The sequence below is a fragment of the Mastomys coucha genome, unplaced genomic scaffold, assembly GCF_008632895.1.
Source record: "Mastomys coucha isolate ucsf_1 unplaced genomic scaffold, UCSF_Mcou_1 pScaffold19, whole genome shotgun sequence".
In the NCBI taxonomy this organism is placed as follows: domain Eukaryota; kingdom Metazoa; phylum Chordata; class Mammalia; order Rodentia; family Muridae; genus Mastomys; species Mastomys coucha.
The window spans coordinates 22,542,401-22,558,495 of NW_022196901.1; the positions used below are offsets into that span (position 1 = coordinate 22,542,401).

The window sequence follows — 16,095 nt, forward strand, 5'->3', positions numbered from 1 at the left end:
TTTTTTTTTTTTTTTTTTTTTGAGACATGGTCTCGCTATGTAGCCCTGGCTGTCCTGGAACTCACTTTGTAGACCAAGTTGGCCTCAAACTCAGAGACTCACTTGCCTCTGCCTCCAAGGGCTGGGATTGAAGGCATGAGCCACCACATCCAACTGAGTAGCTGTACTCACAACCTCTGAGCCATCTCTCCATCCCACCCCAAATAAATTTTAAACAGTGTATCAAATGAGTTGATCTTTATGGTGTGATGGCTACAGGCAGCTTTAACTTGGTGCAAACAAGCAGGGCAGCCATGGTACAGGCAAATGTCCTCTCAAGTTAGAACGATGGGGACTTGGTAGGTGACTGCATTCCCTTTGGAATAACTTCATTGAGCAGATGTTGAATAGTAATTTCAAGCTAATAAGAGATACTGATTCTTTTAAGGAGTCTTCCACTAATAGATTATGATATAGATAGATGACAGATGACAGTGATAGATGATAGATAACAAATAATTAATATATGACATATATAAAAAGATGAAAGAGAAACAATAGATAATATATTGGTATGTATAGTCTCCCATATTTCTGGGTATAGAGGCTTATTTAGGGCTATCCAGAGAACCACATCTTGCATAGATCTCTGGCCTTTACTTTTTAAGACTATTTGGAAACATCTAGCCTTATGTTGGCTATTTTCTAAGTTGGTTGGGTTCACAAGTCCAATTATTTCTTATTTTTGAGTCCATTTATTTAAAGAAAAAACTAAGCCAGGCATGATGGTGCACTCCTTTAATTCCAGTATCCTGGAGGCAGAGGCAGGAAGATCTCTGTGAGCTTGAGGCCAGCATAGTGAGTTCCAAGGCAGCCAGAGCTATACAAAAAGATCCTGGAAAGAGAGAAAGACAGAGAGAGACAGAGAGAGGCAGTGAGAGACAGACAGACAGAGAGATAGATAGATAGATAGATAGATAGATAGATAGATAGATAGATAGATAGATAGATAGATAGAGAGAGAGAGGTCTGAGCTTCAGCTTCAATGTCTATTCTATAAGCTGTGGGCTTCCATTCCACAAAAATGCTGTGTGGATTTTCTGTTAAATTTATCTTCCATCTTTATTTGCAATTTTGCACCTTTTCTTCAGTCATCCTGTGCAAGCAAAGCTTCTGAAGTCACCTTATGTGAGCCATATTCTGTCTTTATGCTTACATTTCTACAGTTGGATTAGATAAATCTTCTCTTCTCCATCCTGCTTTTAAATACTTCCAAATCTGAAGAGGTTTCACTTTAGTCTGTGACAGATCCAGCACTGTGGTTTGTTTTCTATTCTAATGAAATTCTAAACTCTACAACATATTTCTGTCCTTTCTCTGAAGCTTAGGAAAGTTCTGCCTATTCCCTTGGTTCTGGAATAGACTTTGAATTCACAGTTTATAGATCTGACTTTATACCTGGTGAGTTTACAGAATACTTGTATTTTTCCTGAACAAAAACATCTTGAAAAAAAGGACAGTTCATTTAGGATGTTTGATAAAGCTTCAAGAACATGCTAGAGAAAGACCGGGGGGGGGGCATCAATATTGTAAAGCCTCTAGATATAAATTAGACAAACTGACTATGGCTGGACAGAGATTGCTCAGTGGTTAAGAGTGCTTGCTGGTCCTGCAGAGGACCCGAGCTCAATTCCAGAACTCATGTCTGGCAGCTCATAATTCTAGCTTCACATGACCCAATACCCTGCACTCTGAGAGTAGCTGCATGTGCATGTGCACACATGTACACACGCACACACACACACACACACACACACACACACAATAAAATTTTAAAACAAAAAAAAAACCCTAAAAACACCAAGCAGCTGTAGACCCCGCCCTGCAGATTAACGGCATAGCACAGTGGTGTTTGACCGTGTGCCCTCTGATACATGGTCTACACCTTGAACAAAGATCTAATCCAAGACCTAACTGCAGACTGCAAGGTGAGGCTTTAGTTACTTGAAGTAAAGAGCTCTACATGATGACCTAGCACATGGTCATCCTTGTTTGCAAATTCTGGAAGAGCAAAACAGCATCCAGCAGTAAGAACTCAGGGAGCAGCCAGAATCCAAGGAACCAGTAATCCTTGAACAAGGTGCCTGGAGTTGGAGTCCATTGAATGCCTTCTGGTGAGATGCTATGACAGGTCCTGAAAATGTCTCCATCCTACCTTTAGAACTGGCCAGAGGGGGGGAGGAAGGGGGGGCATAGCTGGAAGAAAAGCACATTAAAAGAAAGCCTGCTGTCCTAAACTGTCCCTAGGACAGGGGAGATCATGATTATCTCTAAACTCAAGAGTGGAACAGGTTCAGTGTGGGAGGTCGCTCAGTGGGGCAGTGCACTCTGTAGAGTGTGGACTCCCAGACTGAGTGAATGGTTCTCAGAGTCAGGCTATTTGATTGGCTGGCTCCCGAGAGTAAGGAGTAAGGGTTAATGATGACTGGCTCCTTCACAAGCTTATGCCAGGGAAACTGCATTGTCTTTGATCAGTGGAAGAGGTTTACACAACCAGCAAGCTTCCTTGTTACCATAGCTGCAGAACAATCATTCTGCCCTTGTGTCAGAACATTTTTATCACCACCATGCCTCGAGCTTCTAATCTGTATGTCTGTCTCTTGAGTGTTCTGGCAGGTCCAGGTAGACCTGTCTTACAAATCAGATGAACTCATATGCTGGAGTTGAGAGTCTTTGTCCCCATTTCAGTACCACAAAGCAGGGTAAAATTAATTGACAGTAGTAAGAACATGGTAGATTTGTAGTAAAACTGTAAACAATTATTTAGCATACCAACATTTTGGAAAAAAACAAGAGCTTTAGCAGTGGTGCCTGTCCCTAAATAGCAGTTATTGATAGAGAAAAGGTGACTATACCTTGATAGTCTCAGTGAGTCTGAAATTGTGAAGTACCTGTTCTGACTGTATGTCCGAGGTGATGGAGAAGATCTAGCTTGGTCTGTCCATTCACACCGTGTTCGCCTCTCTAAGACCTGCTCATGAGCATCCTAAACTCTTGCAGTAATCAGTATAAGGTTACTCTATAGACTCTGTTAAGTTCTTCATTGTAGCCATTGATTAGCATAGAGCCAAGGTCTGGAAGCCAGGAAACAAACCTGAAAGCAAGAGAAAAATGGAAGCAGCCAGGATCTCTTAATAGCCCATGGACAGTGATTTCAATCACTGACCTCTTATAGGAGGCTAAAGGTTTGGTATTGAACACAGCACCAGAACATGGCCTGGGGAAGGACCCAAGTTTCATATGGAAGTGTGTTAGTTGACCCAACGTGGAGTGTTTCCTGGCAAGAGGCAACCTCAACTGAGAATCTGCTCAAGGCAGATTGGTCTGTGACCACGCCTGTGAGAGTTTATCTTGACTGATGAATGAGGTGGGAAAGCCCAGTCCACTTCAGTCAGCACAATGCCTAGGCAGCTGAGCATGCGCTGTGTAAGAGCAGCTGAGCATGCGCTGTGTAAGAGCAGCTGAGCATGCACTGTGTAAGAGCAGCTGAGCATGTGGTGTGTGCGGGTAGCAGAGAATGAGGCTGTGAGTCAGCCAGCAGCATTCTATGAGGTTTCTGCTTCAGCTTCTGCTTAGGCTTCTGCCCCGATTCTCTCACTGATGAAGACTGACCTGGAAGTGTAAACTGAAAACCCTTTACTCCCCAATTGTTTTTGGTCATGGTTTTTTATCATAGCATCCAGAAGAAAAACAGAGAACAATGGGAGAAATGCTTTTCCGTAAAATATGGAGCTCTGTTACTAACCTCTGAAGAACTGCTGATACAAAACCATGTCCCAGTGTGCCCACATCTTCGGTACCCCTAGTATTGCAGCATCGCCACGTCTTCAGTAGTCACAATGTTGATAGTATCCTCATGTTGCCAGGATCCCTACTGCCACCGGCAATGCTCAGTTTGGCTCAAGAAAAAAAAAAAAATGCCAAGCATGGTGCAGACTTCTTGAGGGAGGAAGTCAGAGAATTCCCGGGAGTCCTAGTATGTGCATTTGGGGAACACAAAGACACAGTGCTGGCACCTTTTCACTTTCCCCTTTTCTTCAGTGTGGGAGCCCAGCCTATGGGATGGTGCCACAAACACTTGAGGTGTGTCTCCCCCACCTAGAAACTCCCTCACAGCCAGCCTCAGAAGTTTGCCTCCTGGGTGACTATAGATTCCCTGACTGGCCATCAGCAACTCCCCATCATGGAGTGAGCCTGTCTCCTATGCCTTTGCCATCAGATGCACATGCCTCATATTCTGGTTTTGTTTATTTCACTGTGATAAAACACTCTGGCCAAAGCAACTTAGAAGAGGAGATTGTTTATTTTAGCCTGGAATGAGAGACCATAGTCCATCATTGAGGGAAGTCAAGGCAGGCCTGTTTGCTATTCAACACAGCATTACCTCTAACCAAGGAACTCACTTCACAGCCAAAGAAGTACAACAGGAACCATGGAGGGTGCTTACAAGCTTGCTAGCTTGTAAGATGGCTTAAACCAGTGGTGTTTAGCCTTCCTAATGAGGTGACCCTTTAATACAGTTCTTCATGTTGTGGTGGCCCCCAACCATAAAATTATCTTCATTGCTACTTCATAATTGTAATTTTGCTACCATTATAAATCATAATGTAAACATTTTTGGAGACAGAGGATTGCCGATGGGATCACAATCCACAGGTTAAGAACCACTGGCTTAAATACAACTAGTTTTCTTATACAGTTCAGGATGACTTGCCTAGTGATGATTGCCCACAGTGGGCTGGACACACACACACACACACACACACACACACACACACACACGTGCACAAGGGCGCACACACCTATGCATGTATGAACTGCTCACAGGCTAATCTGATCTAGGCAATTCTTCAATTAAGGCTTTCCTCTCAGACAATTCTGCCTTACATCAAGTTGACAGTTATAGCTAACTATGACACCCTCATATTCTATTTATTTTTGCTGTGCTTTTAGCCAACCAGATAGCCACTTGCATTGAACTCTGTGCTATAGCTTCCTCTCCTTCCTAAGATGCAGTGTCTGGCCTTGTCATTCACTGCTATGCCCTCTAGTGTTCAGGATTCCCCCGACTAAGCCTCAACACTTCCTTTGGAATGGTTTGTGGGTCCCAAGCCCATCCATACCTGGGTTCTGTCTGACCACCTCCTGGCAAGTGTGAAGTGGCATTTCCTTACAACGTGTCTGTTTGTGCCTTGCAGGTAAAGGATGCTACACAACATCCCCAGATGGTGTTCACAGTCCGCCATGCAACTGTCACCTTCCAGACCGAAGGAGATACGTGGAGGGAACAGAAGGAACAAAGGGCAGCCCTCATGGTGGGCATCCTCATCGGTGTGTTTGTGCTCTGCTGGTTCCCTTTCTTTGTCACGGAGCTCATGAGTCCCCTGTGCTCCTGGGACATCCCTGCCATCTGGAAGAGCATCTTCCTGTGGTTGGGCTATTCCAACTCCTTCTTCAACCCACTCATCTACACAGCATTCAATAGGAGCTACAGTAGTGCTTTCAAGGTCTTTTTCTCCAAGCAACAATGAGAGGCCACATGGGAGTACCTTCTTCCCATAGCTCGTAGCTCAGTGGGTTATCTTGTCCTATGAACCTTTGCAGTCTGCCCAGCTGTCCTGAGGACAAGATCCATCTGCCAAGGGCACCAGGGTCACATCAGAGCTCAGCTCATTTCAGTTCTGTGCCCATGTGTTGGAAGTTGTCTTCACCTGAAAGCTTTGGTGGCTTATGTCCCCAATCTGGGCACTCTTCCTTTCTCTGTACCAGCAGCCACGGACCTGGCCCACAAAGTGCCCATTTCTCCTCCAACTCCTCTGCAGCAGGGACATGAGAAATTTGATCAGAACAGACAGGAGGGAGGAAGTGAGACAACTGAAGCAGGCAGAGAAAGGCAGAAAGAACAAGGCTGAAAGCCAGTGGGGATCGCACGCCCCTGTAACCTTAGCACTGAGGAGACTAAGGCAGGAGGAGCTCAAATTTGGAGTCAGCCTGGGCTACATAGTAAGTTTAAAACCAGCCTGACCTATCTAACAACAAAAATAGCAACAGGTATTTGAAATGCAGCAGACCATAAAGGCAAACTTCCCAGAACACACCTCATTTCGGAGTTCTGCTATGTGGTCCTGGAGTGTATGTCCAAATACGGGGTCCTTCCTAACATTTGATTACAAAATTCTGTCCCCAAACATCAAAGCACCATCCAATTTGTGATGACAGTGATTCCTGTCTTTATCATTTGTTCACTGTAAACACAAAGTCCTCCTCTGTCTGTCTGTCTGTCTGCCTGTCTCTCTCTGTCTCTATCTCTGTCTATGCCTCTCTGTCTGTCTATCTGTCTATCTCTGTCTGTCTCTGTCTGTCTCTGTCTCTCTTTCTGTAGAAAAGGACAGTTCCTAGTTAAAATCAACTCAGTCTATGAATTGGAAAAACAAAATATTTCCTTGCATTTTGAAACAACAGAACAAATGAACATTTGTTCTGAACAACAGAACAACAGAAAAACATGAACAACAGAAAAATCTACCATTTTTACAGAATTTGTCAAAATTACTTATTGCTATGGTTTTTTTCTTGGTGTAATTTCTTTAAATGTTTCTAGCCTTCATGTTTCTTTCCTAAATAGTAAAATTAGAGGCTAATAACAGCCATGAGCTATTTATTTTTTAATACAGTTTCATAGTTGGTGACTATAAGGACCTGACTATCAGACACATGAAATAAACAGGAGCGCTGGCCATTTTACAATGATGGTTTTGTTGGTATATGAACCTGACCAGTTAGGCAGACAAGGGTAAAGTGATGCCACTATCAAGTTGGCAATGTAACGGGTGAATCAATACAGTCTATACAGACACAGTGTTTATACTCATAGGAAACCTTGGGCACACTCTCCCCTCCAAAGGTATCCCAAGGGAACTTTGAGAACACTATCAAAAGAGCCAAGGAGGGGCCGGGCGGTGGTGGCGCACACCTTTAATCTCAGCACTTGGGAGGCAGAGGCAGGCGGATTTCTGAGTTTGAGACCAGTCTGGTCTACAGAGTGAGTTCCAGGACAGCCAGGGCTACACAGAGAAACCCTGTCTCGAAAACCCAAAAAAAAAAAAAAGAGCCAAGGAGGGAAAAGAGAGTCCGTCACCTTTGCAGAACCCTGTCTGCGCTGACTTCTCCCATAAACTGAAGAGAGAGCCACCAGAACCTACAGGGCTGTGGACAACTCTTAGCACATGGTTCTCAGCAAAATCCTGAGGGAGCAAAAGCACCCACTCTTCAGATCCCACCCCAGCAGTGAGAACCGCTGGGCTGCTTTTATAGCCATACAGGGACCGTTTGCTGAAGAATCCTCGTCTAGGAAGTGGGTTCTCAGAGCCAGCCAGATGACGGTGCCATTGCAGAGAGTTGTCTGGAAGTGTGACAACTTCATCCTTATGAATTTTTAATTATCTGTTCATTCATTTATGTTTGACACAGGACTGCCTTGGCTGTCCTGGAACCCACTGTGTAGACCAGGCTGATCTCAAACTCACAGAGATCTTCCTGTCTCTACCTCTGCCTCTGTCCCCTGGATGCTGGAAAAGTATGTATTACCACACTCAGACCAAGAGGGTTTTTAGATAAAAACTCTCCAGTACTCTGATGTCCTTTGTCTTGGGGAAGTGGCCTGGGCTAGACACACACCCTGCACTGGGGACTGGCCTGAGCCAGGCTGGAAAGTGACCAGAGCGAAGGGCTCATGACTGTTCGCATCACAAGGTTTCACTAAGAGTTTCAACAAGAGATTTTTTTCTTTTCTTTTTTTTTTTTTTTGGCCTTGGTCACAACTGACAGGATATAAGAAGGTGGTTTTTGTTGAGTCTGTGTCCTAGGAAAATGATGCACATAGAATGTCCTGACTGCAAACTCTGCACTGTGTCTGTCCTTTACTGGAGTCCTCACTTAGTCCATCCTTGCCACTAGAAGATTTCTGACCAACACCACTTTTATCACCACATGAGGCCATCCCCCCATATCACCTCAATGAAAATATTTTACCCACCATTCAAAACATCTACAAACACTTGGGCAATAAAACTCCATTATATTCCATGTCCCTGATTTCATAAATGCACAAATCAAAACTATGTATATAATATGAAGGCACAGACATATTATATTGTATATAATAAATTGTACCCATCAACATTCCAAAATAGAAAATTTGTGATGATTTCTTTGTAGTTTTGACATGAGGTTATCTTGAATTTCCTGCCAAGGCAACCTTTACACCAGAGTGTGAACTGATATAGGGAGTTAGACCGCCAGCTTCGTGACTGTGGACATGGAATTCATTCATATATAGTTTAATGTGGATTCCTGTCTGTGCATGAAAGCAATGCAATGGAGGACTTACTTGGTTTTTTTTTTTTTTTTTTTTTTTTTTTTTTTTTTGCTTCCATGTATTTCTTAGTTCACATACTAGGCTCATAAGACTTGCTTACTTGCTCATTTTTCCTGTCCCCATGGTCACTGGGTTTTTCAGTGTTATAATGGGAGATGTGTTTGTTGAGTACCCACAAGGGAAGGAATGGACACCACAAATAGAGTCCAGTGTAAACTGGACCATGTCTGTCTATCTGAAATTTCTAGTGGGATTTATCATCCAGTCCCATACTTCAATATTTATCTTTCTGTTTTTTTCCTTAAAGCTTTATTTGATGTTAAAAGGACAGCTCAGTGGTTATGAGCACATACTGCTCTTGCAGATGACCTGGATTCTATCTAGCCCCAGCACCCATATTAGGCAACTCATAAACACATTTAACTCCATCTTTAGGGGATCTGATATCTTTGGCCTGAGCAGGTGCTACAGGCACGCACACATGTGCAAACCTATACAGAGGTACATATAATTTTAAAATAATGAATGCAGTGATTTTTTTTTTTACCTCTAGTTTTTATTTTATTTGTATGATTGTCTACATGTACACGTATTATGTGCTTGCAGTACTTGTGTAATCCAGAAGAGGGCACCAAATCCCCTGGAACTGTACAGATATTTGTGAGCCACCATCTAGTTGATGGGAATTGAACTCAGGTACTCTGGAAGAGGAGCCAGTGCTCTTACACACAGCCATCTCTCCAGGCCCAGATACATTTTTTTAAAGGTCTATTTCCTTTGAACTTTTCATTAAGGCTGAGGGAGAAATGGAAGTTAGTGCTTCTCAGAGCTCCATGATTCTGATCACTCTAGTCAGAGAAAGACACTATAATCAAACTGACTGAATCTCTGTTATATAATATATACTAACTATATATAATAATATTAACTAAATTACTAAAAACAGTGATTATTCATATTTTCATAAGATGAACTCATACATCATCATTCATATGTATTTAGCATCTCTGGACAACATTTAAATCATACACTCTGCAAATGTTTCCTAGAGCATGGGACACCTGATGCACAAGGAGTAAATTGCACTTGCATCTCAATGCAAAGATATACTGATAAAAAACATTACAAGGTGTAAATGTGGATTTGAGTCTCTAGTATACAATCCAAATATTTGTGGGTTGCTTTCCATTACTCTTTAAAAATATTTTTTAAATTATGTGAATATGTGTGCAGACTTATGTATATGAGTATGGCTGCCTATGATGTCCAGAGGCCACAGATACTTTGGGGCTGGAGTTACAGGCAATCATGAGCTGCCTGATGTAGGTGCTGAGAGCTGACCCCAGGTCCTCTGCAACAGCAGCAAGTGCTCTTAGCTGAGTATCTCTCCAGCCCCATTTCCATTACTCTTGAATGTCAATATGTGTGTGTGGGGGGGTGTTACTATTACCTGGAATTCATAGCAGAAGTCGATCACTAGAAACACCAGTGCCCATTACTTGTGCCCATATTGCCAGGTTCACTATATCAGACAGGCTTTGAGGAGGCCCAAGATACCCTGCTCAAACTCATGAAAGTGACTAGGAACATGCTTACAGAAACAAGAAAGAAACCACAGATCTGCTGTCCCACTGTAGATAACAGGATAAGGGAAAGCTCTGCTCTGCTGGGGATCTGAGACTCTCTGGGTCACGTGAAGCCTTGTATTTTCCAGGTGCAATAGTGACAAGTGAGCAGATATTTCAGGCTCTATAGGCCAAGGCTTCAAAAATGATGGGAAGAGGCACAGTGCCATTTTTGAAGCCTGGGTCTGAGATTTCCTCTGGCCTTCTGCTCTACTCTACAGATGGAGAGTCAAGAAGGATGCTTGATGCTCTTCCAGGGGAGGTTCAGCTATGGCTGCAACTCAGACCCAGACACACTTTTCTGCCTGAGAGGCCCCATGGAAGAGGAGTTGGTGGCTGCTTCTTCAGGCACCATTGTCATGCCAGGGCCAGGTTTCTGCATCTGGGAGCTGATCACAAGAAGCACCACAGAGAAATAAGGCTGGCCAGATGGTGGTATCCTCCAGCAGGCACCAGGAAAGCAACTGCAGGCCTCTCTGGGGACCTCAGAGGAGCTAAAGAGAACAGGCTCCAGCAGTGACTCATCAGGGACAAGTGATCTGCCACAGTTGTACCAGACTCTGATGGTACCTCAAGAAGGTTTAGCTTCTGACATGTCCAGAACAGGCCACAAGTCCATTAGTCAGTCTGTCTGTCTGCCAGTGTGATGTGAGATGCAGAACTCACATTCAGAAGCCATTGCATGGGAATGGCTAGCCCCTCAATAAGTCTTACCACTGCTTCCTGGAGGCTGATGGGCAATCTCCATCCAAACAAGCTTGTACAGGATTTCTGCCTACTCCAGGCAACCATGCTAAATCCCATCTGTCTGGTATAAGTCCCACAGGAAGGAAGAGCTATCTTGAACCGAGGTATTTTTTTTTGTTTTTTGTTTTTTGTTTCCTGGTGGGACCTGACTCCTTTAAGAAGAAGTGTGCTGGTTAATTGTACCCGTTAATTGACAAAATCTAGAACTACGTAAGAGAGTTTCTCCTTTTTTTTTTTTTTTTTTTTTTTTTTTTTCATTTTTAGACAAGGTGTCACTGTGTAGTCTTCACTAGCCTGGAACTTGCTGTGTAGACCAGGCTGGCCTCAAACTCAGAGAAATCCATCCACCTACCCCTGCCTCCTGAGTGCAGGAACTAATGCCACGTGCCACTGTTCCCCAGCACTGGAAGAGTTTCAGTTGAGGAGTTATCAGGGTGACCTGTGGGCAAGCCTGTGGGGGCCTGTTTGATTTTTAATTGAGGTGGGAAGACCACCCTGAGCATAGGTGGATCCATTTCATGGACTGGGTCCTGTTACTTCGTGAGAGTAAAGAAAGCTAGCTGAGCATTGCGCAGGCAAACAAGGATCGTGGTTTATTCTCCCTCTGCTATTGACTGCAATGTGGTGCCTGAGCTTCCTGCCTTGGCCTCCCTGAAGTCATGGACTATAATCTGGAACTGTAGTCCAATAAACCTGCTTGTTGTTGTCAGGACATGTTAACCCTCAGAAATGAAACCTGAACAGGAAGTCATCTGCCTCTTCCACCTCTCACCACTCATGGCTGTGCCTCCACTGTGGCTGACTTGTTAATGGTTGAGGTATGCCCTGGGGAGGAGGAGCCAACAGGTGTGAGGACTCATTCTTCTTGTTGCCCAAGAGGGTTTGGCTCTGGCCTTGGGATGTACGGAAGCCTTGTATGGAGGGAGAACTTTCTGAAAAGTGTGGCCTGGACCAGGAGACCCGGGGTCTACTTGTTCACTCAGATGTCAAAATCCATTTGCAAGACCATCCACCACACTTCCACCCCGAGTAGAGTGCCCACAGGCCTCAAGAGTATAGATGAGAGACAGCTGACCCATGGTCCCGACTCAGGCTCCTCCCCACCTTCCCCCATCCACACACAGCCTGGCTGTGTAAACTGCAGATCACCTGTCCTCCATCTTCCCAGGGTAGGAGCTTGTCACTCTAGAATGGCTGCTGATGGAAGTCTTCCGGTGAGCAGCACTTCCTGAGGGCTGCTTTCCGTTCTCTGGAGACTCGAGGAACAGAACTCACTGGTTCAAAAACAGGGATAACAGGGGATCTGGAATTATCCTTGCTTCGTTACCACCTCGTGGATGTTCATTGTTTTCTGTTGGAGCATCCAGTCTCCAAGTGAGGCATCTTTGAAAGCCAGGCTCCGCATTCTCTGCATACAAAGAAGCTTTCTGACATAAAATGCTGGGTGAAGAGTGAATTATCCAGAATGGGCTTCCCCCTGACCCAACCCCCCATGTGATTTGGCTGCTTGAGGAAATGATGTCTCTGCAGCTCCCACGTCACACTGGTTACTCTGTGCCATTGCTGTGTTAACTTCTCACTCATCAATGCTTCTCTTCCTGGCTTAGCAGAACAGCAGACAACATCATTGCTGTGATGACAGGACCCTGAGGAGCTTCAGGGAGCTCGTGAGAAGTGAGTACTTCTCTGACCATGACAGCCACCTCTCCTCTTGGGATCCAAGGAGCCCCACAACTTTTCCCTTTGATTGGAAGTCACAGGGGATAGAACCTGAGACAGGAGGACAGATCCTAGAAACCATCCCCAGGCCACACCGTCTGGAAAACATCACTGCTGCTGCTGCCACCAAGGTTCCGGTACTCAGTCTGAACCAACACCTGCATGATGGCCTTTGTAATTCCATTTTGCCCCCAGAGAACTTTGGGTTTGTATGACTTTTGGTGCTGGTAGTCTGGTCTGGACTAGCTCTTTCCAAGTCCTTGGCATTTTGTTCTGAGAATTGAAGAATCACACACAAATAGCAAAGTAGCTGGGGATTGGGGAAGGGTTCAGAAGCAAAATAAAGGTCCAGGCCAGATATACTGCAAGAGAGCAGTGGGCTATCTGAGGTAGAGGGCCTCTTTTTATGGGTACCAGGAGAAAGAGGAGTTGGGTTCTAAGGGTGGGATATGGGAGGTTTTCGGTTATTCTTTATAGACATCATGAATTTTGGTGGCAAATAGATGGAACTTGAGAATATCATCCCAAGTGAGATGATCTGGTTCCAAAAGGATATGCATGGTATGCACTTACTCATAAGTGGATATTAGCCATAAAGTGCAGGTACCATGTTATACTCCATAGACCCAAAGAAGCTAAACAAGAAGGAAGACCCAAGAGAGGAAGCTTGACTCTTACTTAGAAGGGCTAATAAAATAGACATAAGAGGCAGATGGAGGTGGGAACTGGGAGGGAAGGAATGATGGGGTTCAGGATCAGGTGTGGGGAAGGACAGGAGAGATGGCTAAATGGCTATGAAAAAGAATGGAAATCTGTAAATGATGGGGGTGAGGAGGTGGGGGGCATCTCCACAGTGAGACAGAGATCTGGGATAAGGGAAGCACCCAAGAATCAGTGTGTGTGTGTGGGGTGACCTTAGCAATGACTTACTACACTGGGGATATGGAACCTGAAGAGGCTACCTCCTGTAACCAGGCAGGAACCCCAGTGGAATGATAAGAGACAACAACTCACTCACAAATCTTTGAACTCAAAATTCTGTCTACAAGAAATGCAGGGATGGGGGAGAGAGCAGAGACTGAGGGAATGGCCAACAAATAACTGGCCCAACTTGAGATCCATCCCATGGGCAAGCACCAGTCCCTAACACTATTAATGATACTCTTAAGCTTGCAGACAGGGGCAAGTTTCTTCTGAGAGGCTCTACCCAGCGGCCGACTCAGACAGACACAGACACCTACACTCAGACAGTGGATGGAACTTAGGAACTCTTATGGAAGAAAATGAGGAAGGATTGCAGGTCTTGAAGGCAATAGAACCTCCACAGGAAGATCAACAGAGTCAACTAACCTGGACCCTTGGAACTCTCAGAGACTGAATCAACAACTAAAAAACACACACAGGCTGAACCTAGTCATCCTCACACATATGTAGCAGATGTGCAGCTTGGCCTTCATGTGGGTCCCTAACAAATGGAATGGGGGCTATCCCAAAAGCTATTGCCTGTATGTGGGGTATGTTCTACTAGCTGGGCTGCCTTGACTGGACTCAGTGGGAGAGGAAGTGCCTAGCCTAAAAGAGACTTGAAGTGCCAGAGTGTGTAGGGGGGATACCCATGGGATTGGCCCATCTTCTCAAGAGAGAAGGGGAGGGGGGATGAAGGGAGGATTGTGGGAGGGGGTAGCTGGGAGGAGGGCAGTGAGCAGGATGTAAAGTGACTAAGTAAAAAATTAAACTTAATTTAAAGCAATCAAAGAGAGACAGAGACAGAGAGACAAGAAATGCTTCCTGCAAGGGTCAAAGGAGGGAGAAAAATCGACCCCGGCACCTTTGACCTGCTTGGTGTCTCTGTCCTCCAGACTGTATGTACTTTGTCCTCATATCATTTTTCCCCATGCACCACATAGTGGCACACACTTGTGAATCCAAGCACTAATGGAGTCTAAGGCAGGAGGGTCAAAAGTTCAATGCCAGCTGGGCAGTGGTGGTGCATGCCTTTAATCCCAGCAAATGGGAGGCAGAGGCAGTCGAATTTCTGAGTTCAAGGCCAGCCTGGTCTACAGAGTGAATTCCAGGACAGCCAGGGCTATACAGAGAAACCCTGTCTTGAAAAAAAAAAAAGTTCAATGCCAGCCTAGTCTACCCCCTCTGATAATCCTGTCCAGAACTGGCCTTATGGGTACTTCCAGTGGCATCCTTCACTAATCCTTCCTTAATCCAGGTGCTGGAGGTGAATCAGCCAGATCTTCAGCCAGAAGATGTTTTGTTTTGTTGTTGGTTTTTTTTTTTTTTCCTTTTCTCGAGATAGGGTTTCTCTGTGTGGTCCTGGCTGTCCTGGAACTCACTCTGTTGACCAGGCTGGTCTCAAACTCAGAAATCTGCCTGCCTCTGTCTCCCAAGTGCTGGGATTAAAGGTGTGCGCAAGCTTAGTTTTCAGTTGCGTTGTCTGACTTCTCCATGGTGCTGACCATGATCACCTAAACAAACCATGACCTCCTGTGCTGACCAGTAACAGCACAACTTACCCACAACATAACACATCCTTCAAGGACAATGCTGCCTGGGAACACAGTCCAGCACCCAAAACATGCTCCATCTTCCCTAGTTACCAAGACATTCATCTGTCTGCCAGCATTCCAGAGAGATGTCCCAGGAATGAACATATTCAGTTGGCATGACAAGCACGGCAGGAGTCTTGATAGATCTGATCTGAAAGGACTTCCTAAACTCCTCTGCCCTTCACACTACAGTTTGCTCCTTCTCTCGCAGCTCTCATGAAACCCAGACTGGTCTTAAACTCACTGTGAAATCAATTCAAGTTGTCTTGAACTCAATCTTTCTGCCTCTCCCTCCAAAGTGCTGGGTGTTGTGGCCCAATTACTTGACTCTACTTAAGTAGAGACTTGAAGGAGTGTATTGCATGGGAAGCTTCTGCTTATGACTCCTTCCTCCACAGCAGGGAGCCCCCAGACCCGGAAGTGCCTGGGATGTATTTGTCAAGAAATGCCACAGATGTATTTGAATGAAGACTTTTCTCTCATCCCAGCTAAGAAGCCAACCTGAAATGATTGAAATCTCTGGGAAGTCATTTCCTGGTTCTCTTGTTTGATTTTTGTACTGCTGAAGGTAAAGACTGGATGTTACTCCGAGGGAAGGGACCTTTTCTTTCAAAAGCGACTCAGGCTGTGAAGCAAAAATAAGACCACATTCCGAAGTGAAACTACTTCTGAGAGTCTATGTCATATTGTATTATAGTGAGAGATGGCCTGAGAAGCAGAGTAAGATGCTGATTCATGTGTGTATAGTGTGTAGTGTGTGTTTGGTGTATATGTGTGTGTGAGAGAGATATATGTGTGTGTGTGTGTGTGTGTGTGTGTGATATGTGTGTTTGTGTGACGTGATAAGATGTGTGAGTGATGTGCGTGATATGTATATGTGATGTGTGTGTGAGATGTGTATGTGAGATGTGTATGTGAGATGTGTGTTTGTGTGTGTGATATGTGTGTGTTTTGTGTGTGATGTATGTGTTTGTGTGTGATGTGTGTGATGCATGTGTGATGTGGTATGATTGTGTGTTGCGTGTGTGTG

At 44.7% G+C, this 16,095-nt stretch overlaps 1 protein-coding gene across 1 annotated transcript in view; it reads left to right on the forward strand.

Moving 5' to 3' along the window:
* The window catches only part of Htr5a (5-hydroxytryptamine receptor 5A), a 10,061-nt gene extending 3,929 nt beyond the window's left edge, over positions 1 to 6,132 (forward strand). Inside the window, exon 2 of the mRNA XM_031379908.1 lies at positions 5,238 to 6,132. Coding sequence (XP_031235768.1) covers positions 5,238 to 5,570 — 333 coding nt within the window. The 3' untranslated portion in view covers positions 5,571 to 6,132. The remainder of the gene's footprint in view (positions 1 to 5,237) is intronic.
* Positions 6,133 to 16,095: the final 9,963 nt, after the last annotated feature.